Genomic DNA, 27,035 nt, shown 5'->3' with positions numbered 1-27,035 from the left:
AGATAAAGGCTCATGGAGTTGAGGGTAATATATTAGCATGGATAGATGATTGGGTAATGGACAGGAAGCAGAGAGTGGGCATAAAAGGGGCATTTTCAAGTTGGCAGTAACTAGTGGGGGTACCGCAAGGATCAGTGCTAAGGCCTCGACTATTTACACTCTATATTAATGACTTAGACAAAGAGACAGAGAGTAATGTATCTAAGTTTGCTGATGATGCAAAGGTAGGTGGAAAGGTAAACTGCGAGGAGGACACAGACTGCAAAGAGATATAGACAGATTCAGTGAGTGGGCAACGAGGTGGCAGATGGAGTATAATGTGGGGAAGGGTGAAGTTGTTCATTTTGATTGTAAGAATAGAAAAGCAGAATATTTTTTAAAAGGCGTGAAACTTGTAAGTGTTGATGTTCGTAGAGGCTTGGGTGTGCTTGTACAAGGAACGCAGCAAGTTAACATCCAGGTACAGCAAGTAGTTAGGAAGGCAAATGATATGTTGGCCTTTATTGCAAGGGGATTGGAGTACAGGAATAAGGTAGTATTGCTTCAATTGTACAGGGTTTTGGTGAGACCACATCTGGAGTATTGGGTGCAGTTTTGGTCTCCAAATTTAAGAAAAGATATACTTGCATTGGAGGTGGTACAGTGAAGGTTCCCTGGGATAAGGGGATTGTCCTATGATGAGAGGCTGAGTAAATTGGGTCTATATTCTCTGGAGTTTAGAAGAATGAGAGGCAATCTAATTGAAACATACAAGATTCTATAGGGGCTGCATACGGTAGACACAGAGATTGTTTCCGCTGGTCGGGGAATCTAGAACACGGGGGCACAGTCTCGGGATAAGGGGCCAGTCATTCAGGACTGAGATGAGGAGAAATTACTTCACTCAAAGGGTTGTGAATCTTTGGAATTCTCTACCCCAGAGGGTTGTAGATGCTCCATCGTTGAATATATTTAAGGATGGGATAGACAGATTTTTGGTTTCTCAGGGATATGGGGAGAGGGCAGGAAAGTAGAGTTGAATCCCAAGATCAGCCATGATCGTATTGAATGGTGGAGCAGGCTCGATGGGCCGAATGGTCTACTCCTGCTCCTATTTCTTGCGTTCTTGAGACAGAGGGGGAGGGACAGAGGGGCAAGAGTACGTGAGGGGTAGAAAGCGAGAAAGAGAGAGAGAGACACACACAGAGAGAAACATCAGCACAAGCTTAAATAAACAGGGAGCAAAAGGCACAGATAGTTGGACGAATGGACAGAGAGAGACAATGCCACTTAAGGATGTCCCAAAGCGCTAATGAAGTGTAGTCACTGTTGTAATGTAGGAAATGTGGTGGCCAATTTGCACACAGCAAGATCCCACAAACAGCACATGTGATAATGACCAGTTGAATAGTTTTCAGTGGAGTTGATAGAGGGAGGAATGCTGGTTAAAGACCCTGCTTTTCTTTAAGTGGTCGCTGAGGATCTTTTACATCCACCCGAGAGGACAGATGGGGCCTCGGTTTAATGTTTCATCTGAAAGACGGCACCTCTGACAGTGCAGCACTCCCTCGGGGTGTCAGCGTCAGTCAAGGCTCAACTCTCTTTCAGCACTCTCGCCTCCAAGTCAGGAGGCTGTGAGTTCAATTCCCACCCAAGAGACTTGAGCATGTATTCCCGGCCGGCATTCCCAGTGCCAGTACTGAGGGAGTGCCGCACTGTCAGAGGTGATGTCTTTCAGATGAGATGTAGACCACTATTGGAAGAAGAGCAGGGGAAGGGCGGGGGGTGGTGGGGGAGTTCTCCCTGGTGTCCTGGGGCCAATATTTATGCCTCAACCAACATCAGATTATCTAGTCATTATCACATTGCTGCTTCTGGGATCTTGCTGTGCCAATTTTGGCGGTCATTTTGTGTATTACAACAGTGACCGCACTTCAGAAGTACTTCATTTGTTGCAAAGCACTTTGAGACATCCTGAGGTTGTGAAAGGCACTATAGAAATGCACGTCTTTCTCTCTCTACCCAATAGAGTTGAGAAGCCTCGGCCTCATAGGCCGGGACGTCAGGCCTGTGACCCATCGGCCTTGCACTGGACACCCTGAGCTACAGTCATTCAAATCACTACGAGAAGCAACACATTCTGATAAAGCAAACAAAACACAGGGGGTTAATTTCTAAACAGAGAGAATAGAAAAGCAGAGAAGTGATGTTAAATTTCTATCGAACCTTGGTTAGACCCCACTTGGAGTTACTGTGCATAGTTCTGGTCCCCATATTATAAATGATGAAGGGGGTTTCGATAGGGTAGACGTAGAGAAGATGTAGGGGGGGGGGGCGGGGGGGGGAGACCAGAACTAAGGGGTCATCAATATAAGACAGTCACTAATAAATCCAATCGGGAATTCAGGAGAAACTTCTCTCCCCAGAGAGTGGTGAGAATGTGGGACTCGCTCCCACAGGGAGTGGTTGAGGTGGGTGCAGCCTGTTTGCCGCAGTGCGCGGTCCCTTTAAGATTGCTGTGAGGCCACACATCTTAAAGGGAAGGTTGGTTGGTGCTGTTTGTTGCATTGCAGGTGTCGGAACATTGCTCCAGACGGGGCCTGACCAGAGCTTTATACAGCTTTGCCTGAAGCCTTGCTTTTCCATTATCGTTTGTTACACGGGGGTGGATGAAGGGAAGCTTTCACCCGTTCCTTTCTGCTCGACAGAGTCTCCAGCTGCAGCAAGAGCCAAGGGAGAAAGATGGGAAGCTTCTGGAAGTTATTGAGCGCAAACGCTGCCTGTGCAAAGAGATTAAGGCACGCAGAAGGCCGGAGCGGAGCCTATGCAAACAGGACAGTATGCCCATCCTCCCCAGCTGGAAAAAGGGCATGGATTCACGGAAATCCGGGACGCCTCCCTGCCAGCGGCAGCACACCGTCCTATGGGACACGGCGATCTGACAGTGACAGCCGCCACCTTCCCCCCCCCCATTCCCCCGCCACAACCCCAGGAACAAAGGGAAAGGTCATGCGGCCAGTATAACTGTGACCTTTGAACTCCACGGACCCGACCCTTGGGCCGAGGGCGTCGGGTCTCAAGTGGGCTCAGGAAGACTGGACTGTAAATTTCCCCCGAAACCCCATCATGTTGTCTATATTGAACCAGCCTGAGCCTACGGTAAACTCACACACCACAGCAAAAAAAAAACACAGACAACCTGATGCCCAAGAGGATGGCATGGTGCCCCCAAGGTCGTGAACCCTGCGTCATGTGACACTGAGCCGGCCAATCGCCGATGGAGAAAACGCAGCAAGTAGTTGCCTGGCAAGCTAGGGTTCAAAGGCATGTCCATTGGACAAGTGGGCGAAGGAGGGTCTTTGCTTGGGCACTTGACATTGGACCTATTGCTTTTCTACTGGCTCAAAGAATGATGGTGCAGAACCTGGGGAGAATCGATTCTCATTTATTGTTTATTGATGTCCATGTGCCCACAACCCCACAAACTAGGAGCAGAAAGAGACAAAATAGAAAGGCCCAGTCCCTCCATGACATACAGTCCCTCGTTGACTCTTGCCCAATCTACTCAATCTGAGAAAACCCCTCTCCAAATGTTCTCACTTCCTCCTTCCACCCCCCCCCCCCCCACCCCACCACCCGTTCGAGAAGGGTAAAGCAGCTGAAACTGCACAACGTCTTCACGCACAAGATCACAAACCCAGTCACCAAGGGCAGCACCTGCCACATTGTCCCCAAGGTCGAGACCCAGGCCTCTGGCCCCCTCCCTCAGGCAGATAATTCCAGTTCGAAACAGGAGCCCGACAAGTGAGGCCACCAAACCCAAGGTCCCCTGTGTGAGGAGCACCAAGTGACAGAAAATCATTAAGAATCACCCTCTATGGCTCAAGAGTAAAGGCATCACCCAGTGTCGGGCTCACTAAACTGGGAGCTGACAAGGTGGCAGTGAGGAGATAACGGCCCTTGTGATAGAGGAGTTTCCATCGCATATTTAGGTCCACCAATGGAAAGAGTATTTGGGTAGTGGTGGGATGGTGAGTAGTGTCTAACTCTGTTTGATGGGGACAGTGTAGAGGGAGCTTTACTCTGTATCTAACCCGTGTGCTACTGTTGGCCTCAGTACCTCTCAACCAAGGCAAGGAACAAAACCAGCCTGGATGATCTGCCCTGATCGCTGCCCTGTGACCACTTCCCTCTTGTACCACTGTAGAGCATGGGTATGAGCTGCTCTCGGGGAGGACAGAGCTGATCTGATCTACACCCCTCTCATACATAACACACTGGCCCTTTAGATGGACAAGGTAGCCACAGCCTCTGGGAATGTTCCCCAGCTCGAAGCAGCATCTCCAGGAGTTGAGGGGAGGGTCAGTGGAGGGAGTGAAGGTTTTGTCTGTGTGAACGTATTGTTTCTCCTTTGTGCTTTTCTCTCTCTCTCTCTATGTCTGTCTTTGTATCTGTCTCTATCTCTGCATCTCTGACACTCAATGTGCGCTTGTATCCCTCTCTGTTTGACTCTGTGTCCCTCTGTCTCGCTGTATGTCTGTGTCTGCTGCTGTGTGTGTGTGTGTGTGTGTGTGTGTGTGTGTGTGTGTGTGTGTGTATCTGACTGTAGCTGTCAGCGTATGTCTTTCTGTCTGTGTTTGGGTGTGTGTCTGACTGTGTCTATCTGCATATGTCTGTCTGTGTTTGTGTGCCTCTGTCTATCTGTATGTCTGACTGTGTCTGTTGCTATCTGTGTGTGTTTGTCTGTGTGTCTGAAGAGCTTCTCTGCGTGTGTCTGTCTGTGTATGTCTGTCTGTATGCTTCTATCTCTATGTCTGTCTGTGTGTCTATCTGTATGTGTGTGACCCTTTCTGTCGGTGCGCGAGTGTGCACGTGTGTGTGTGTTTCTGTCTGTGTCTCTGTTTCTGTCTGTGTGTGTGTGTGTCTATCTGGTTGTGTCTCTCTCTGTCTACATCTGCCTCCCTGTTTCTGTTTCTCTGTCTGCCTAGCTGTATATGTGTGTTTGCGCGCGCGTGTGTGTGTGTGCCTGTCTGTAGGTGTCTGTGCCTATCTGTGTATGTCTGTCTGTATGTGCCTCTGTCTCTCTCAAAAGAGATGGAAAAGGCTAAGTTGGGGTTTTGTCCTTGGCAGGTTGATTTTTTAACTCCTTTCTAAACACTGTCCACACCCCAACACACAGTCCAACGCAAAACCAAAAACAATACCTCCAGAGTCAAGCCTCCTGATCCCTATAAATCTTGACCTGTTGCTTCTCTGTAAATATCCTCTCCAGGTCAAAAAGCCCCCGCTGGGTACTTATCTGAAGACAGGTGAATTCCAGTAAGGGTTGTTTACAAACAACTTCTCAGTGACCCTTGTTTAAAAAAAAACACATCCATGGAATCCTTTTCCATTTTAAAACACAAGTCCTCAAAATTTAACAAAAATGGAAGCACTGTCGTAACAAAGTCTGTGTGTCTGTACCTCTGTCTCTTTCTCTGTCCGTACGTATCTATGTGTTTCTGTCTCTGTCTATGTCTGACTGTGTTTCTGTCTGTGTGTCTGGTTGTATCTGCCTCCCTGTGTCTGTCTCTCTCTCTGTCTCTCTCCGACTGACAAGAAACACACTTATCAATGATAACACAATATGTAACTAATGTGCTTGGCTTCATCCCATCGATGTGACATACATCGTGGTGTATGAGAAAAGTGTGCCAAAAATGACAAGCTCACAGCGCTCTGTCCTGGGAGTCAGGTGCACGTTGCTGAACATCTCTGTTAAGTGCAGCCTTTAAGAGCTAGGCCCACACTGATTTAACCTTCCCTCAGAGGCCACTCCCTCCAGTACGCAGGAGCTGATTGACCTGTGAACCTGAGATAACTGCAGCTCAAACCAAACCACTATTGGGAACCCAATGGTTTATTCCAGATTTTATCCCAAAACATAAGTCCTGCTATCTAGAGTTTTTAAAAAAAATCACTGACATATTCTGCTGGTGTTTTTCAGATTAGAGAGAATTTACTCCCCATCTCCAAGCCCCTCCTCCACAGGCTCTGGCTGGGGGGAGCGGGGGATCGGTTGGGATGGGGGGGAAGGGGATTTCACGATTTCCTGACACCCTCAGCCACCTCACTCGAGTGAACAGTCTTTCACCTGTGTATCGGTCAGCTATTTGACCACATGAGGCACTGGAACCAATCTAACCCCTGAATCCTGATCTGACGCCCACTTCCCTGTGCTTTCCAGCCAATAGCGCGTGACGAGGGGCGGAAATCCCTTGGGTTGATTCTATTTGCGTCCTAATCCAACTCCGTCAAGGGCCAACGGTACCATCAGCGATTAACGAGAGGCTGGAATGTGGGGAGCTCGCCTCGCAGATTAGTATCCGGAAGTCGGGACTAATGAGTGGAGAGATGAGTTCAAATCCCACCACAGTGGCTGAGGAGATTGAAATTCAGTTAATTAAATAAACCAGGAATAAAAAGCTAGTCTCAGTAATGGTGACCCTGCAACTATTGGATTGTCCAAAAAAAAAAACATCTGGCTCACTGACTCACGAGCCTCCTTCAGGAAATCTGCCGTCCTCACCCGGCCTGGGCCTACATTTGACTCCAGTCCCGCAGCAATGTGGTTCCTCCGAAGTGGCCCTAGCAACCACTCAGTCAAGAAGGCGTCTTCTCAATGGCGATTAAGGATGGGCAATAAATGCTGGCCTCGCCAGCGACGCCCACGTCCGAGGAATGAGTCAAACCAGCGAACTGCGCCCGAGGATTCAGCCCGAGGTCCTGTCGGTCTCGGTGACTCCAGCGCCCCACACTGAGACCTCTTCTGACACTCCTCCCTGAGGCCAGGCGGGCCCGATCTTAAAGCCTCATCATTGCAGTTGCATAGGAGGCCGGCTCGGGTGCGAGAGAGCCATCGAGGCTCCCTTGGGTGTCCCGCACGACGAGGGGGGCAGCCTCCAAGGTGCAGAGCTTCCAATGGGATGAGAAGGGGACCTCATCAATGGGAGGGGGTTGGGTATTAAACCATGTCATGCGAGGCGCCAATGATACAATATCTCACACCTGCAGCAACCAAAGATGACTACATTATTTAATATAAATGTATATATAATACCTGTATATATCAAATGTATTTACATGTGAATATTTATTGAGACCTGGGTTTTCTCTGGCAGCAAACGGAACTTTCTCCATCTCGCTTTTTGTCCACATCAAGTATTTCCTGGTCGGAGGTCAGAGCTCTCCCTCCCTCTCCTCACCCTTTTTGGTACCCCCAACATCAACTTCGTGTCCTGAAAGGCATCAGGTGATCCCTTTCTACGTCCGCCCTATTGGGTCCAGTTGACCGATGTCAGTTGTAGGCTCACGTACCGCCGCGATTGTCCACCCCATTTTAGGGCACCGTTGGGTTTTTATTTTGTGTCATGAAATGGTGGATAATTCCGGAAATCCACAGGAAAAATAGGAATCAGGCGGGGGTGGGGAGAGAGAAAATAACCCAATAAACACACTGGGGCCATGGGACCCATCAAATAATGGCGGATGGACAATTGGGACTAAAAGGGAAATACGCATCTTCTCTGAATTGGATGCAGAACCTGTCATCTCCGTGCGGGGACAGGGGTGGGGTGAAGTGGGGAAAAGGCAGGGGCCTTGTACCCGGGGCCCCCCCTCACCACCAGCACCAACCCCCTCCGTCCTGTCAATAACCAATCAATCTTTTGCACTGCTCAGCCAGAAATAAACTTTAGTTGGCCAACAGGTTTGGTCCTGGTTCTGTTGCTAAGCAACCTTGTCTGGAATTAAAATAATTAGGATAATTTTTTTTTTTAAATCCACCATATTGTATCTCGCAGTCTCTCAAAAAACATCCTATGTAGCCGAGAATGAGATAATTTTATTGAGTACGGTTTTAATGATTGTGGGTGCAAAAAAAAAGGAAAATTCTATGTGAAAAGCTTGTACAGTCATGTCAATTATTTATTTTTTAATTTATTGCTTCTCATATAAATGGAGCAAGGTTCAGAACTCCTTCATTAATTCCTTAATTAAGCCGGTGTATTTTGTGTTTACATTTCCCTGTGTTTCCCTGGACTCATGCTGTACATCATTGGGGCCTGCTTTGACTAGTGGTGGCTAACTACAACGTGACAGTTTGCATGGAAAATGTTGACATGGGAAAATTGAATGGGAAAAGTTGACTGAAAACCGTGACCAAAAGATTTGATGATGAGAAATGTATCTTAGAGATTTTTAAACAGTGTATAAATTAAGAGGCCAAGGGCCCATTTTGTCCATTTTCCCCTTTCTACTGGAGGCATTGGATCTTACAATTGCCAATGAATTTTGCATCAGGTGCAAAAAAAAACACAGGCCTCAGAACTCAAGCCAACTCCTGTCCCATCCTCCCCCATTCGATCAACAAGAAAATGGTGGCAATTCCTGGGAAGATGCTGTGCAAAGTAGTTAATTCTGTTGGGGGCGGCTGGGAGACTCAGAGAACCTCATGAAGGCTAGTGTCTAGCTTATGTTACCAATCTAATGAACCTCATGCAGACTCAACTGAAGCAAATGGAGAAGTTCCTGACCCATCTATATCGACCTGAAGCCTGTTGCCAGGTTGGGTTAGTGCCTAGGTTTACCAGCTCTGGTCCAACATATTCCTGGTGGTTTCATCTCAGGACATATCCTCACTCGCCCCCAAGTCACATTCTCCCATCACTCTCTGGGCTCGCTGACCTACATGGGTTCCCTCAATTCTAAATTTCTGAACCTCGTTTTCAAATCCCTCCATGGCCTCACCCCCTCCCCATCTCTGAAACCTCCTCCAGCCCCACAACCCCTCTGAGATTTCTGCGTTCCTCCAATTCTGGCCTCAGGCATAATCCCGCGATTCCCATCGCTCCACCACTGGCGGCTGTGCCATCAGCTGCCTGGGGCCCTAAGCTCTGGAATTCCCTCCCTAAACCCTCTCCGCCTCTCTCTCTCTCATCCTTTTAAGACCCTCCTTTGACTGAGTTTTTGGTCACCTGTCCCCAATATCCCCTTATGTGGCTTGGGGTCAAATTTCTTGTGAAGCGCCCTGGGACGTTTTACCCCATTAAAGCTGCTAGACAAATCCAAGTTGTTGTTGTTATGACTGCCTGCTCCCTCACATCCCCGCCATTGGTCGCCCGACATGTCCATCCTCACAGGGCGCTGCCTTCCCCCTCCAATTGGACAGCGAATAGACTATCCGTTACCTGATTGGATGATGCTTGTCTGTCAATCAAAGCGGCCTCCCTATCCCACCGCCCAATAAAGTTTCAAAGCAAATGAAAAAAAAAAAGAATCGCACACAATTTTCCTTTAGAAACAGCCCTATGATTTTTCTCCAGATTTGTGTGTAGAGATTACTGTTCAATTGCTGGAGGCTCCAGGGCAATCCTGGAGGGTTGGGAACTCTCCTGTTATTCTGTCTGAACGAGCACTACAAACTATACAGTTATATTCGTACAAACACTTGATTCAAGGGTTTCCAACAAAACTGTTGGCGTCACCTCCCTGCAGGGCATTGGGTTGGCCACTTGGTTGCCTTAGCAACGCCGAGCCAGGCCTGTAGGCCTCAATAGTTCTGGTGTAGGGACTGGGAGCAGTGGCTGAGCGAGCGGACACTTTGACAAAGAGGATGCGAGTGTTTGGGCCTGAAATTCAGGCCGGTACTGACAGAATATTCTCTTCCCCGCTTAACAACCTTTTCTCCGTATATGTGTGACGTGGGCAAGTTTCTAACAAGGCAGCCAGTTCTTGCCTGCGCCCAGTTGCCCTTGACGTGGTGGGATAGTTTTTTTTTTTTAAAAACAACTTAGTGGCTTGCTTGGCCAGTCTGGAGAGCGCCAAGAGTCAGTGGTGTAGATCGCAGAGGCGGTTCCAGGCCCCGCTCCCCCTGCTTCCCATCCCCCACTTGACACAAATCCTGAGCAATAGGAGGAAATCACAGAATGGGCAGTGGACTTCACCTAACAAAGTGCGGGGCGGGGGGTGCAGCTGTTCCCAGGTTAGGGACAGCGGAACATGAGAACAGGAGGAGGCCATTCAGCCCCTCGAGCCTGTTCCACTATTCAATCCGATCTTGGCGGATCTGTATCTTAACTCCATCTCCCCGCCTTGGTTGCATAACCCTTACCAAAAAAAAAATGGTTACAATTGTTCGAGGGCAATGTGAAATTTGGCTCAAGGGGATTGGTGGGACATGACGTAGGAGCACGAATAGGCCATTCAGCCCGTCGAGCCGGCTCCGCCATTCAATGAGATCACGGCTGATCATCTACCTCAATGCCACGTTCCCGCACTATCCCCAACAGCCACCCATTCCCCAATGCCGATGCTTCCCCTCCAAACCCTCGGAGTTACCAGCGCTCCAGGATCGGCCCGGAGTCTCCAGGAATTGCAGATTAATCCCCCGGAAAGTGTAGCGAGCAAAGAAAATCCAGGTGAAAATTCGTCAGGCCATTCGTTTTCTTTCAAACCTTTTGTTTAATAGTTATGAGGAATATCGAAGCTGGGGGTGGGGAAGAAAGACTGCTTGACCAGGTCATGTGATAAAACCTCCAGGAATGGCCAACCCCACCAACACAACAACAGCTCCCCACGCCCCTCCCCACCCCCCGCCAACTGAGTGAAAAAGGGACCAGATGGGGACAAATGCTCGTTGCTACGGAAACGGAGGGGGCAACAGCCACAGCCAAGTGAGCCGAGGGAGAGGGAGCGGCAGGGGGAGGGAGAGGGCAGGGTGTGCGAAGGGTGGGGGAGAGCAGGGGGAGGGGTAAAGGGGTGGTGGGGGGAGGGAAGGGAGGAGAGGAGAGGGGGGTGGGGTGAAGGAGAGCACGGTGGGGAGGGTGGAGGGGATGGGAGGAAAGGGGAGGGAAAGAGAGGTTAATGGACGTACAGCATGATGAGGGTGGTCCTATTTCAAGAGAACTCTTTGCACATAACACGTTCTTTCTTTGTAGCATGTTGTAACTGCTGTCGGAAAACCATTGTGCTCCAAACCCGATGACAATTTTTTTAAAAAAAGGGAATTACAAGTCACTGAATCATTTGTCTCCTAAATTGAAATGTTCAAACTCTTTCCGAGTCAGAGGCTCTTTTACTCACCAATAGTTTAGGGTTGTGATGATGTAATGGTTCGGTCACTGGATTTATAATCTAGAGAGCCTGAGTTCTAAATCCCGACTTTCACAACTTGAATTCAGTTTGAAAAATCTGGAGATTAAAAAGCTGGTATCAGTAAAAGTATCACCTGTCTCTTTTACCTCGAATTCTACAGCACGGAAACAGGCCATTCAGCCCAGCTGCTCTGTGCTGGTGTTCATGCCCCACACGAGCCTCCTCCCACTCCTTACACATCTCCTTCTACTCCTTTCTCCCTCAGCTCTTTCCCTTGAAGGGGGAAGGCAAACTGCCCTCTTTACCCGCTGCGGGCCGATTCGTGACTTCTGCCGGGCACCAATGTAGTTGACGCTCAAGTGGGCCTAGCCGGCGACTCAGTCGCGTTCAGACTAACTACGCAGCAGTTCAAGAAAGACCACCACCAGGGTTAACCAGCGATGGGGGCAATAAGTGCCCGGCGGCGAAGCCTGATGTAGTCAGATATCCCACCAACTGTCTAGGCTCGCACAAGGAGAACGCAGCCATCTCCCCCGGCAGCGAACTGTCCACTGGCAGCCATTGTGGTGTCACGGTCGTGGTCCTGGATTGGTAATCCTAAAGCCATTATGGAAAGTTGAGCTTAATGAATTTGGCAATTTGTGGGCATTCCCCGGGAGAACACACGAACTAGGAGCAGGAATAGGCCATTCAGCCCCTTTGAGCCTGCTCTGCCACTTAAGATCATGGCTGATCTGATTGTGGCCTCAACTCCACTTTCCCCTCTACCCCCGATACCCTTTGACCCCCCCCCCCCTTATTAGTCAAGAATTTATCTACCTCTGCCTTAAAAATATTCAAGGACCCAGCCTCCACCGCTCTCTAGGGAAGAGAGTTGCAAAGACTCTCAACACTGAGAAAAAAAAATTCTCCTCATCTCCATCTGAAGTGGGAAACCCCTTGTTTTGAAACTGTGTCCCCTAATTCTAATCTCTCCCGTAAGGGAAAACATCCTTCCAACATCCACCTTCTCAAGCCCCCTCAGGGTCTCATATGTTTCAAGAAAAATCACCTCTCATTCTTCTAAACTCCAATGGATACAGGGCCAACCTGTCCAAACTTTCATAAGATAATGCACCCCAACACCCCCCCCCCGCCCCCCAACCCAGGTACCAGTCAAGTGAACCTTCTCGGAACTGCCTCTAATGCATTTGTATCCGTTCTTAAGTAAGGGGACCAAAACTGTACACAGTACTCCAGATGTGGTCTCACCAATATTCTATACAACCGTAGCAAAACATCCCTACTTTTATATTCCATTCCCCTTACAGGAACATGGCATGGAGAATCTGTCAGATTGTCATTAAAAATCCAACTGGTTCATTAGCGTCCTTCAGAGGACCAGTTGCCACCTCTGGGCCGACACATGCGTCAAGCAGATTAATCAACAGTTCTCGGAAACTCCAGACCAGTCCTGCAAGGGTTGGCAACTCTATGAGGGAGGGTCTGCAATGAAGGTGACACAGACCCGGGAGCGGGAAGGAGAAGAGACAAGAATAAAGTGTGGACCGGCAGGAGGATTGGGAGGCTGGAGAATTGGTGTCAAGGCAGAATTGGCTGTCGTCTGGCATCTTGGCAATTTTTTTTAAAAAATCAGAAATAAACGTAGAAAAGTGCCATAAAATATTCAGCGGGTCAGGTCACGTCTGTGCAGCGAGAAAAAAAGGAGTCAGCATATCGGCAGGACCGGATGATATTGGAGATAACGCAGTTTTTAGCCCAAGCGCAGAATCCGGGCAAAGGGGGGATGGAAAAGGCACACAGAAGGGACCTTTGACATTTGGGAGCCTTGATTCCCCTCGAGTTTAAAATTCTCCTCCTCGTGTTCAAATCCCTCCATGTCCTCGCCCACTCCCTATCTCTGGAATCTGCTCCAGCCCTACAACCCTCCGAGATCCCTTCCAGCTGGAGATGGCACAGAAGGAGGCCATTCAGCCCATCCTGCCCATGCTAGCTCTTTGAAAGAACCATCCTGTTGAGTCATACAACCCCAGTATTTTTTAATACGTAACCCCGGACGTTCCTCATTCCCGAGCGCGGTCCAAACTCCATATAAAATTATTTAATATAACCGTCTTATCAGGGAGAATGTTCCAGAGCTTGTCAACACTGAGTGACAAACAAATTCTCCTCAACTCCCCTCCAGATCTTTCACCAATGATTTTTAAATCTATGCCCTATGGTTATCGACTGACTAGGAGGGTTGGAAAGCAGAAACTGGGTAGTAATTTGCCTTGTAACATCTGATGAGAAAGTCAGAAAGAATTTGCCCTCCTGCAGCAACTTTGTCCAACCTCAAGACATCCCAAGGTGTTTCACAGCCCATGATGTAATTTCGAAGTGTCGTCACTGTTGTGATGTAGGAAACACGGCCACCAATTTTCACACAGCAAGATCCCACAAGCAGCAACGTGAGAAGGAGCAGATAATCTGTTTCAGTGGTGCTAGGTTAGAATGGTGCCCGGGTGTTGGGCTCCGGTCATGTGGAGGAACGGGAGAAGCTGGGACTGTTCTCCTCAGAGCAGAGCAGGTTAAGGGGAGATTTAATCGAGGCGTTCAAAACCATGAAGGGTTTTGATAGAATAAATCAGGAGAAACTGTTTCCGGTGGCAGGAGGGTTGGTAACCAGAGGGTCACAGATTTAAGATAATTGGCAAAAGAACCAAAAGGGGGGAGATGAGGAGAATTTCTTTTTAAACAAAGTGAGTTGTTGTGAGCTGGAACGCGCTGCCTGAAAGGGCGGTGGAAGCAGATTCAATAGTAACTTTCAAAAGGGGAATTGGATAAATACTTGAAGGGGTAAAATGTGCAGGGCTGTGGGAGAAAGAGCAGGAGGGACTGGGACTAATTGGATAGCTCTTTCAAAGAGCCAGCACAGGCACGATGGGCTGAACGGCCTCCTTCAGACTGTAAGATTCTATGCTTCTAAGGTGGAGAGATAAATATTGGCCCAGGGTACTGGGGATAATGGTCCATCCGAGAGCAGCCATGGGATCGACTACCTTCACCTGAGAGGGCAGACAGGGTCTCGACAGCAGAACCACAGTGAGATGAGCCAGCTCGGCAGGAGAGACCCCTTCTCCTTAGTGGCCTGTGGGCCAGGAGCAGTCAGAGGACTCTCCCACCTCAGCCTTCCCGGCCAATCAGCAGAGGTTCCACATCCCAGACCTTCCCAGTCTCCACTCACACCTTTCCCATTCCATCCGCACCTCCCCACAATCGAGGCTCAACCCCACCAAGATACACTCTCTTCCGATGATTTCCTCAAATGGATACCAGTCCATCAGTCGACAACACAAACAGCCCCATTAAGACCAAAATACTGCGGGTGATGGAAATCCAAAATAAAAAACAGAATGGCGGAAACACTCCGCAAGTCTGGCAGCATCTGTGTGGAGAGGGGTGTCTTTGCTGGTTTTGCTGGATATTTATATACCTGATTTATCTCAGAGCAATTAAATCAGCAACAGGTTTATTTACAGTACTTTAAAATATCTCAGCACTTACAGGATTTCTGTACAATGTCTTCAGAACATAATCACTGTTCTTACTAAAACATTCCAGTTTCAGTTTCAACTAGGCTTAAACAATCAAACACATGGGTCAGTAAGCAAATACAATCACACCCAGATCAATCAAACACAAAAGGGGGTTAATGAGGCCAGAAGTGGGGGAAATTGGATGGACGCAGTCCATGCTCTTCCCACCTTCACCATTCTGCCATTACACCTCCTCCAGACCCATCTATTGATCCTAGATTTGTCTCATTATCACTTCTTTTTGCCTCACACCAACTTCCCTTTAGTCACTTAATCAATTGTGCCTTGCGTTTATATAGTGCCTTTAACCTAGCAACACATCCCAAGGAGCTTCACGGGAGTGATTATCAAACAAAATTTGACCCTGAGCCACATAAGGAGATATTAGGGACAGGCGACCAAAAGCTTGGTCAAAGAGGTCGGTTTTAAGGAGCGTCTTAAAAGGAGGAGAGAGAGAGGCGGAGAGGTTTACGGAGGAAATTCCAGAGCTTAGGGGCCCCAGGCAGCTGAAGGCACGGCCGCCAATGGTGGAGAAATGGAAATCGGGGGATGCGCAAGAGGCCGGAATTGGAGGAGCAGCAGAGATCTCGGAGAGTTGTGGGGCTGGAGGAGTTTACAGAGATAGGAAGAGAGCGAGGCCAAGGAGGGATTTGAAAACGAGGACGAAAATTTTAAAATCGAGGCTCCGTTCAATCGCAGGTCTCTCCCTTTTGTTCGACCCCTGCCCCCTTTCACCCAGGTTGCCAATTTACTTAAAAGCTGCTCATCTCCAGGCGTGATGAAAGGTCATGGATCTGAAACATGAACTCCGTTCTGCCCTCCACAGATGCCACCTGACCGGCTGAGGGTTTTCCGGCATTTTCCGTTTTTATTTCTGGGTGAAGAGAAAAAGAAACGCCCGGACAACCAATCAGGAGGCTGGATCCTGATGTACGACGGCAGCCAATCAGCACCAGCTGTCTCTCTCCGAGGGCAGAGAATCTTCCCGGCCTCATGGAGGCAGTTGGAAGGCGGGGAGAGGAGTGAAATGCAAATGCGCATCGTCGGATCAGCTCCCTGACGCATTCCCGCCTCCGAGCGGTCTTGCCAGAGGAGGGCTCCGAGCAGTCACGGCTACCCGCCCAATAGCAATGGGTGGGCAATTAGGGTCAGTTTAGGACCCCGTTAGGGTCAAGGTGCAAACGCCACTGGGATTCTCCCAGGATCGAACGGGTCCGACTCCCAGCCAGTACCACGCCCCAGCCCTTTCCCTTGTAGCCCGGCAAGTTTTTTCTCTTCAGGTCTTTATCCAATTCCCTTTTGAAAGCCACGATCGAGCCTGCCTCCACCACACTCTCAGGCCGTGCATTCCAGCTCCGAATCACTCGCCGAGCAAAAAAAAAAATTTCATGTCACATTATTTCTTTTTCCAATCCGCTTAAATCAGCGCCCTCCGGGTTCTTGGCCCCTCCACCAATGGGAAGTTTCTCTCTATCTACTCTGTTCAGACCCCTCATGATGTTGAGCACCTCAATCAAATCTCTTCTCAACCTTCTCTTCTCCAATCTATCCGCGTAACTGAAGTTATTCTGGAACCATTCTTGTATACCTATTCTGCACCTTCTCTAAAGCCTTCACATCCTTCCGAAAGTACGGTGCCCAGAATTGGACACAATCCTCCAGTTGAGGCCAAACCAGAGTTTTATAAATGTTCACCACAATTTCCTTGCTTTTGTACTCTAGGCCTCTATTTATAAAGCCCAGGATCCCATATGCTTTTTTTAACCACTTTCTCAACCTGTCCTGTCACCTTCTACGATTTGTGCACAAACACCCCCAGGTCCCTCTGCTCCTGCACCCCCTTTAGAATGGTACGCTTTATTTGATATTGCCTCTCCTCGTTCTTCCTACCAAAATGTATCACTTCACACTTCTCTCCATTAAATGTCATCTGCCATTTGTCTGCCTGTTCCACCAGCCTGTCTCAGTCCTCTTGAAGTCTCTCACTATCCGCATCACAATATTTCCTAGTTTTATGTCAGCTGCAAATTTTGACATTGTGCCCTGTATACCCAAGCCTTGGTATATATCAAGAAAAGCAGCGGTCCAAATAGTGGCTATTGGGGGAATCCCACCATATATCTTTCTCCAGTCCGAAAAACAACCATTCACCACTACGGGGGCGGAGAAATGGCAGATGGAGTTTAATCCGGACAAATGTGAGGTAATGCATTTTGGAAGGTCTAATGCAGGTGGGAGGTATACAGTAAATGGCAGAACCCTTAGGAGTATTGACAGGTAGAGAGATCTGGGCGTACAGGTCCACAGGTCACTGAAAGTGGCAACGCAGGTGGATAAGGTAGTCAAGAAGGCATTCGGCTTGCTTGCCTTCATCGGTCGGGGCATAGAGTATAAAAATTGGCAAGTCATGTTGCAGCTGTACAGAACTTTAGTTAGGCCACACTTAGAATATTGCGTGCAATTCTAGTCGCCACACTACCAGAAGGACGTGGAGGCTTTGGAGAGGGTACAGAAGAGGGTTACCAGGATGTTGCCTGGTCTGGAGGGCATTAGCTATGAGGTGAGGTTGGATAAACTCAGATTGTTTTCACTGGAACGATGGATGTGGAGGGGCGACATGATAGAGGTTTACAAAGTTATGAGTGGCATGGACAGAGTGGATAGTCAGAAGCTTTTTCCCAGGGTGGAAGAGTCATTTACTAGGGGACATAGGTTTAAGGTGAGAGGGGCAAAGTTTAGAGGGGATGTGCGAGGCAAGTTTTTTTACACAGAGGGTGGTGAGTGCCTGGAACTTGCTGCCGGGGGAGGTGGTGGAAGCAGGTACGATAGCGACTTTTAAGAGACATCTCGACAAATACATGAATAGGATGGGAATAGAGGGATATGGTCCCCGGAAGTGCAGAAGGTTTTAGTTTAGACAGGCATCAAGATCGGCACAGGCTTGGAGGGCCGAATGGCCTGTTCCTGTGCTGCACTGTTCTTTGTTCTACTCTGCTTCCTGTCACTCAGCCAACTTCATATCCACATTGCTACTGTCCCTTTCATTCCATGGGCTTTAACTTTGCTGACAAGCCCGTTATGTGGCACTTTATCAAATGCTTTTTGGAAGTCCATGTACACCACATTACCTCGATTGTTATGTATTCGTCTGTTTGCTGGATATTTTATATATCTGATTTATCTCAGAGCAATGCAGAGATGCCATTAGTTCTAAGTCAACAACAGGATTATTTACAGTACTTTAAAATATCTCAGCACTTACAAGATTTCAGCACATTTTGTTGACAGAACTCTGGTCTCTTTATCCAGAAACTTTCTCTGGTGTCCATTCATTTACTCTCTAACTCCACCCACAGGCTTAAGCAATTAAGCACAGTGAACATTGATCAGAGAACTAATACAATCAAACACAGATCGTTTAAACCATTGGACACGACACTCATCAATCCTCTCTGTTACTGCATCATAAAACTCAGTCAAGTTAGTTAAACACAATTTGCCCTCAACAAATCCATGCTGGCTTTCCTTAATCTACCCTTGTCCGAGTGATTGTTGACTTTGTCCCAGATTATCATTTCTAAAAGCTTTCCGAGGTTAAACTGACTGGCCTGTAATTGCTGGGTTTATCCTTACACTCTTTATTGAATATAGGAAGATAGGAACAGGAGGAGGCCATTCAGCCCCTCGAGCCTGTCCCGCCATTCAATGAGATCATGGCTGATCTGCAGCCTAACTCCATATACCTGCCTTTGGCCCATATCCCTTAATATCTTTGCTTAACAAAAATCTATCTCAGATTTAAAATTGACAACTGTTCTAGCTTCAACAGATGTTTGTGGGAGAGAGTTCCAAACCTCTACCACCCTTTGCGTGAAGAAGTGCTTCCTTACATCTCTCCTCAACGGTCTGGTCCTAATTTTTAGACTATGCCCCCTAGTTTTAGAATCTCCAACTAGTTGAAATAGTTTATCTTTATCTAGCCTGTCTTTTCCTGTTAATATCTTGAAGACTTCGATCAGATCACCCCTTAACCTTCTAAATTCTAGCGAAAACAGGCCTAATTTGTGTAATCTCTCCTCGTAACTTAACCCCTGTAGTCCAGGTATCATTCTTGTAAACCTATGTCGCACTCCCTCCAAGGCCAATATATCCTTCCTAAGGTGTGGTGCCCAGAACTGCTCACAGTACTCCAAGTGGGGTCTAAGCAGGGTTTTGTACAGCTGCAGCATAACCTCTGTGTCTTTATACTCCAATCCTCCAGATATAAAGGCTAGCATTCCATTAGCCTTTTTGATTATTTTCTGCACTTGCTCGTGGCATTTTAAAGATCTATGCACCTGAAACCCCAAGTCTCTTTGGACATCCACTGTACTTAACCTCTTCCCATTTAGAAAGTACCCTGCTCTATCCTTTTTTGGTCCAAAATGAATAACCTCACACTTGCCCGCATTGAAATCCATCTGCCACAGTTTTGCCCACTCACCTCGTCTGTCAATATCTCTTTGCAATTTTATACTATCATCTAGACTGTCTACAATGCTGCCTAACTTTGTATCATCAGCAAATTTGGATATATGACTTACTATGCCATCATCCAAGTCGTTAATGAATAATGTGAATAATTGAGGCCCCAACACAGATCCCTGTGGGACACCACTAGTCACATCCTGCCAACCAGAGTACTTTCCCATTATCCCCTCTCTGTTGCCTACCACTCAACCAACTTCCTAACCATGTCAATAATTTGCCCTCAACTCCATGGGCTTCTACCTTAGTTAACAGTCTCTTATGTGGGACTTTATCAAATGCCTTCTGGAAGTCCATATAAATAACATCCATGGACACTCCCCTGTCCACTACCTTAGTCACCTCTTCAAAAAATTCAATGAGATTTGTCAGGCATGACCTTCCCGTCATGAATCCATGCTGGCTGTCCCTGATTAACAGAAATGTTTCTAGGTGTTCAGTCACCCTATCCTTGATTATAGACTCCAGCAACTTGCCCACCACAGATGTCAGGCTAACCGGTCTGTAATTTCCTTGATTTCCTCTTTCACCCTTCTTAAAAAGCAGAGTGACATGTGCAACTTTCCAATCCAGAGGGACCACTCCTGAATCTAGGGAACTCTGAAAGACTATAGTTAGGGCATCTACAATGTGCTCGCCTACTTCCTTTTACACCCTCAGATGGAAACCGTCAGGTCCTGGGGATTTCTCACTCTTTAGTTCCATTAATTTCCTTGTTACTAATGATTTACTTACGTTAATTGTATTAAGTCCCTGTCCCCTATTGGCTATTAATTTTTTCAGGACTTCCGGCAAGTTATCCTCCTTTTCAACTGTAAATACTGAGGACAAAGTAATTGTTCAACATGTCTGCCACTTCCCCATTATCAATGGCAATATTTCCATTTTCAGCTTTTAGTGGGCCTACGTTGCTCTTGACCACCCGCTTTCCCTTTATGTAACTATAAAATTTCTTCTTATTGATTTTGATGTCCCTTGCAAGTTTCCTTTCATAATCTCTTTTAGTAGCTCTTATAAGATGCTTTGTGACCCTTTGCTGGTCTTTGTATTAGAATTAGAATTAGAACATTACAGCGCAGTACAGGCCCTTCAGCCCTCGATGTTGCGCCGACCTGTGAAACCATCTGACCTACACTATTCCATTTTCATCCATATGTCTATCCAATGACCACTTAAATGCCCTTAAAGTTGGCGAGTCTACTACTGCTGCAGGCAGGGCGTTCCACGCCCCTACTACTCTCTGAGTAAAGAAACTACCTCTGACATCTGTCCTATATCTATCACCCCTCAACTTAAAGCTATGTCCCCTCGTGTTTGCCATCACCATCCGAGGAAAAAGACTCTCACTATCCACCCTAACTAACCCACTGATTATCTTATATGTCTCTATTAAGTCACCTCTCCTCCTCCTTCTCTCCAACGAAAGCAACCTCAAGTCCCTCAGCCTTTCCTCGTAAGACCTTCCCTCCATACCAGGCAACATCCTAGTAAATCTCCTCTGCACCCTTTCCAAAGCTTCCACATCCTTCCTATAATGCGGTGACCAGAACTGCACGCAATACTCCAGGTGCGGTCTCACCAGAGTTTTGTACAGCTGCAGCATGACCTCGTGGCTCCGAAACTCGATCCCCCTACTAATAAAAGCTAACACACCATATGCCTTCTTAACAGCCCTATTAACCTGGGTAGCAACTTTCAGGGATTTATGTACCTGGACACCAAGATCTCTCTGTTCATCTACACTACCAAGAATCTTCCCATTAGCCCAGTACTCTGCATTCCTGTTACTCCTTCCAAAGTGAATCACCTCACACTTTTCCGCATTAAACTCCATTTGCCATCTCTCAGCCCAGCTCTGCAGCCTATCTATGTCCCTCTGTACCCTACAACATCCTTCGGCACTATCCACAACTCCACCGACCTTCGTGTCATCCGCAAATTTACTAACCCACCCTTCTACACCCTCTTCCAGGTCATTTATAAAAATGACAAACAGCAGTGGCCCCAAAACAGATCCTTGCAGTACACCACTAGTAACTAAACTCCAGGATGAACATTTGCCATCAACCACCACCCTCTGTCTTCTTTCAGCTAGCCAATTTCTGATCCAAAGCTCTAAATCACCTTCAACCCCATACTTCCGTATTTTCTGCAATAGCCTACCGTGGGGAACCTTATCAAACGCCTTACTGAAATCCATATACACCACATCCACTGCTTTACCCTCATCCACCTGTTTGGTCACCTTCTCAAAAAACTCAATAAGGTTTGTGAGGCACGACCTACCCTTCATAAAACCGTGCTGAATATCGCTAATGAACTTATTCTTTTCAAGATGATTATAAATCCTATCTCTTATAACCTTTTCCAACATTTTACCCACAACCGAAGTAAGGCTCACAGGTCTATAATTACCAGGGCTGTCTCTACTCCCCTTCTTGAACAAGGGGACAACATTTGCTATCCTCCAGTCTTCCAGCACTATTCCTGTCGACAATGACGACATAAAGATCAAGGACAAAGGCTCTGCAATCTCCTCCCTGGCTTCCCAGAGAATCCTAGGATAAATCCCATCTGGCCCAGGGGACTTATCTATTTTCACACTTTCCAAAATTGCTAACACCTCCTCCTTGTGAACCTCAATCCCATCTAGCCTAGTAGTCTGTATCTCAGTATTCTCCTCGACAACATTTTCTTTCTCTACTGTAAATACTGACGAAAAATATTCATTTAACACTTCCCCTATCTCCTCTGATTCCACACACAACTTCCCACTACTATCCTTGATTGGCTCTAATCTAAATCTAGTCATTCTTTTATTCCTGATATACCTCTAGAAAGCCTTAGGGTTTTCCCTGATCCTATCCGCCAATGACTTCTCATGTCCTCTCCTTGCTCTTCTTAGCTCTCCCCTTCGGCTGGATCTGTGCTGCGTTTTGCATTTTTGTAAGCCATTTCTTTTTGTTTTATGCTACCCCTAATCTCTTTAATTGTCCATGGCTATTTTTTCTGTGAAGTGGAGCTTCAGTCCTCTGGTGTCACTCCTGTATCTGAGGATGATTGGAAGATTATGGCCTCCGCAATTTCCACCCTTACTTCCCTCAGTATCCTTGAATGCATCTCATCCGGTCCTGGTGACTTATTAACTTTAAGTACAGCCAGCCTATTTAACACCTAGTCGATCAATTTTTAGCCCATCCAGTACCTCCTCTTTCGCTATGACTTTGGCAGCATCTTCTTCCTTAGTAAAGACAGATGCTAAGTACTCATTTAGTACCTCAGCCATGTCCCCTGCCTCCATGCAGAGATTTCTTTTTGGGTCCCTAATCAGCCCCACTACTCCTTTTACCACTTATATGCCTGTAGAAGACTTTTGGATTCCCCTTTATGTTAGCTGCCAGTCTCTTCTCATACTCTCTCTTTGCCTCTCTTATTTTCTTTTCCACTTCCCCTCTGAACTTTCTATATTCAGCCTGGCTCCGACTTGTATTATCAACAATGACATCTGTCAGGCACACCCATTTTTCTGCTTCATCCTACTCTCCATCTCTTTCGTCATCCAGGGGAGCTCTGAATCTGTTTGCCCTAACTGCTCCCCCTTTAGGAGTAAACCTCAACTGTTCCCGAACCATCTCCTCCTTAAAGGCAACCCATTGTTCAGTAACAGTTTTGCCCGCTAATCTTTGACTTCAATTTATCTGGGTCAGGTCCGTTCTCACCCCATTGAAATGGTCCTCCCCAAATTAATTATTTTTACCCAAGATTGCTCCTTGTTCTTTCCCAACCTAAACCTGATGATACTATGATCACTATTCCCAAAATGTTCCCCTAAAGACGCTTGATCCACCTGGCCAACTTCATTCCCCAGAAACAGATCCAGCAATGCCTCCTTCCTCGTTGGGCCAGGAATGTACCGATCAAGAAAATTCTCCTGAACACACGTCAGAAACTCGGCCCCCTCTCTGCCCTTTACAATATTACAATCTTCCAACCATTCCCCAGGCTCAGCCTCGCAGTCCTCCTGCGAGTCCGCACTCTATCCTCTTCCCCTTCCTACTTCCTGTGCCTCGTGCTTGCACAACCCCCAAGCCTGTGTCGCTGTCATTAAAGACCCCGCCATCATCAGGTTTGCCAACACTCCAGGATTGGCCTGGAGTCTCTGGGAATTGAGGACGAATTTCTCAGACACTGCAATGAGCGAGAAAAAAAGGAAGGAAAATCACAGGGTCATGAAACAAAACTGTGCAGTTTTTTTTTCCCATTTCCCTTCCACACTTCTCTTTATTAGTTAAAAAAAAAACGACTGGAAGATGGGGAAGAAAAGGTTGCTTTTATCCAATCAGCTTTCAAACTGGCGTGGGAAGGCGGAGTTGGCTGACCAATGGCAGGAGCGTGGGGGCGGGGCAGTTGACGGCAGGAAGACATGTGATGAAGCCTCCAGGATTACGTGCAACCAAAGTTGGAAATCTTATTCAGCTTTGACCTACACGACTCCCTCCCTATCTTGTTTTGTGTTAAATTTTCACGGGTTATCCCGTGGCTGCTTTTTGTGTTGCTTCCCCACTCTCTTTCTGGCTGACAACCCAGTCTCAGGGTCGACAACAGACGTCAAGGGGTACCAGCTTTGGCCGGGACTGGGTGTCAGTGCGCTGACCTTTCAACTCTGGAATCTCAGCTCACATTCAGTCCCTCTGACGGGCTGCAAGGGTCCAACGTGAGATGGGGTTTGTCAGCGTCAACAGCAACTTGCATTTCTATAGCGCCTTTGCCATAGTAAAATGTCCCAAGGTGCCTCACAGGAGCGTCAAAGAAAATTTCACACCGAGCCATATCAGGAGATATTAGGGACAGACGACCAAACGCTGGGTCAGATAGGTCCGGTTTAAAGAGCATCTTAAAGGAGGAGAGAGAGAGGCGGAGAGGGTTTAGGGAGGGAATTCCAGAGCTCGGGGCCCCAGGCAGCTGAAGGCACGGCCGCCAATGGTGGAGCGATGGGAATCAGGGGATGGTCAAGAGGCCGGAATTGGAGGAGCCCAGAGATCTCGGAGGGTTGTCGGGCTGCAGGAGATTACAGAGATCGGGAGGGGCCAGGCCATGGAGAGTTAGTTCCTGGTGGACACAAGCCCAAGAAACAAAATTGTCCAAAATATGCAGACAACTGGATGGGACATGAAAAGATACGACACTGGTGCAGTAGGTGGCATTGTACAGCTGTTGGAGCTCAAACACATCGAGACGACAGTGTAGAGGGAGCTTTACTCTGTATCTAAGCCCGTTTTTTTTTAAAAACAGATAAATAAAATAAAACTCAAATTAAAATGCAATTTTCGGCATTTATGATGCACTCCAGTCCCTGCGGTGCCCACCGGCCTCAAGCGTACCGGCAGACACCGCATGCTCCTTCTCCAGGGACACCCGGGCGTGAACGTATGCATGGAAGAGGGGCAGGCAATCGGGGAGGACGGACCCCCCCCGACGGCCCGCAGCCTGGACCTGTGAATTGCCAACTTGGCCAGGCCCAGGAGCAGACCGACAAGGAGATCCTCCTCCCGGGCCACGCCCCTCCGCACCGGGTGCCCAAAGATCAGGAGCATGGGACTGAAGTACAGCCAGAATTTGAGGAGCAGCTCCTTCAGATACTCAAATAGGGGCTGCAACCTCGCACACTCCGTATAAACGTGGAACACGGACTCGTCCAGGCCGCAGAAAGTACAGGTGGCCTGGGAGTCCGTGAACCTACTTAAAAGTCTATTGTACGGGACTGCTCTGTGCAGCACCCTCCACCCCAGGTCCCCGATGTAAAGGGGGAAGACTCCCGCGTAGAGGGACCTCCATCAGGGTTTCCCCTCGCCGCCAGATGGCAATGCAGACCGCCAGGGTGTGTCCGGCCGGCTGACGAGGGCGAGGAAGTGGAGAGTCTGCAGAAGCAGCCCGTACAGGAAACCACTCCGCGCCGATTGTAATGGCACGGAGGGCATTTCCGAGAGGCGGCTCGGGTTGTGCGGGACTGGCTCCCGAGGAGGGATTCGGGGCCTGGGTCCGATGAGCGGTTCCGGCCAAGCGGGGGTCAGCTCGGCCGGAAGCGCTCCACTCTCCTGAGCCCCCTCGCTGCCCGCAGTGAGGGGCGCCCCAGGTGCTTCGGCGACTCCTCCACCCGCCGGTCCGTCCCCGGAGTCGGCCATCCGGACAGCCGAGGCACTCTCCTCCACCGGCGGGGGAGCGCCCTGACCGGAGGCGACCATGTTCCAGACTCGGAATAGATCCCGGTAAAAGACAAGCAACTCCCTCAGAGAGGCGCGGCTAACGGACTCCACCGGGAGCTGCGTGTCATCTTGAAGGCAGTGACACTGGCGGAAAAAATACGTCACCAGCGCACACCATCTGGGATGTACAGGTATCTCTGCAGGGTCCGAAGGCAGAGAGTCTTAGCCTGGGTGCGGACGCACACCAGCGACTGGCCGCCCTCCTCGATCGGGAGACTCAAGCCCGCGGCAGAGACCCAGTGTTTCCTCTTGCCCCAGAACAAAACGACGAGTTTCTTAGGGATTTTGGTGGCGAATGCAGGGGGCGGGGCCAAAGTGACCAACCAGTACCACAACATGGAGGCCACCAGTTGGTTTATGACCAGTGCTCGGCCCCTGTAGGAAAGCACTCGGAGCAGTCCTGTCCAGTGCCCCAGCCAAGTGGTGACTTTCACCTCCAACTCCTGCCAGTTTGCCGGCCAGGCTTCCTCAGCGGGGCTAAGATGGACTCCCAGATAGAGGAGGTACGTGGTGCTCCACGCAAAAGGTATCAACTCCTCCAGCAGGGAGTTCACCCACCACTGACCCACCAGGAGTCCGGAACATTTCTCCCAAATGATCCTCGCAGAGGATGCGGCAGAAAACGTCTCCTGGCAGTCGCGCATCCTCCGCAAGTCAACGGGATCTGTGATTGCGAGGAGCACGTCATCGGCGTAAGCTGAGAGGACGACCCACATGGCTGGCTCGCGCAGAGCCAATCCCGTCAACCTCCTGAAAGCAGGCACAGGAAGGGCTCCACGCAGATGGTATACAATTGGCCGGACATGGGGCATCCCTGATGCACTCCTCTCCCAAAGCGAAGGGGCGCCGTCAAGGACCCGTTAACTTTGACGAGACACTCTGCGGCGGCGTATAAAAGTCAGACCCGGGCCTCGAAATGCAGTCCGAGTCCGAAAGCGCACAGAGTCCCAAAAAGGTATTTGTGATCCAATCTGTCGAATGCCTTCTCCTGATCGAGGGAGAGAAAGGCGACCGACTGACCAGTCCTCTGGAAAAGATGGATCAGGTCCCGGACCAGGTGGATGTTGTCCTGGATGGACCAGCCTGGGACCGTGTAGGACTGGTCGGGGCGGATCATGTGGGCCAGCACGGAGCCCAGGCGGGTAGACATAGCCCGGGCAAAGATCTTATAATCCGTGCTGAGGAGGGAGACCGGACGCCAGTTTTTAAGCAGGCGGAGATCGCCCTTCTTCGGCAGCAGGATGATGACCGCCCTGCGCCACGAGAGGGGCATCTCCCCGGTCGCCAGGCTATCCCGCAAGACCCACGCGTAATCGTCCCCCAGGACGTCCCAGAACACCCTGAGGAACTCCACGGTCAACCCATCCAGCTCTGGGGAGTTGCCCCTTGAGAGCTGATGGAAGGCGCCAGTCAGCTCCGCCAACGTGAGCGGAGCCTCCAATCCTTCGGCGCCCTCCGGGCTGACCTGTGACAGGTCCTCCCACAAAACCTTGTACGAGTCCTCGTTGGACAGATCCGGAGAGAACAACGCACTGTAATAAGTACGGACCAGGAG

At 48.8% G+C, this 27,035-nt stretch overlaps 1 protein-coding gene across 2 annotated transcripts in view; it reads left to right on the top strand.

The window, feature by feature from the left end:
* The window catches only part of LOC137357538 (neuronal tyrosine-phosphorylated phosphoinositide-3-kinase adapter 1-like), a 272,550-nt gene extending 266,554 nt beyond the window's left edge, over window positions 1–5,996 (top strand). For both annotated transcript variants that reach the window (XM_068023935.1, XM_068023934.1), the window contains exon 8: window positions 2,688–5,996. In XM_068023935.1, the coding sequence (XP_067880036.1) occupies window positions 2,688–2,921 (234 nt within the window). In that variant the 3' untranslated portion in view covers window positions 2,922–5,996. The remainder of the gene's footprint in view (window positions 1–2,687) is intronic.
* Window positions 5,997–27,035: the final 21,039 nt, after the last annotated feature.

This window comes from Heterodontus francisci, chromosome 48 (assembly GCF_036365525.1).
Source record: "Heterodontus francisci isolate sHetFra1 chromosome 48, sHetFra1.hap1, whole genome shotgun sequence".
In the NCBI taxonomy this organism is placed as follows: domain Eukaryota; kingdom Metazoa; phylum Chordata; class Chondrichthyes; order Heterodontiformes; family Heterodontidae; genus Heterodontus; species Heterodontus francisci.
This window is presented reverse-complemented; position numbering and strand designations above follow the sequence as displayed.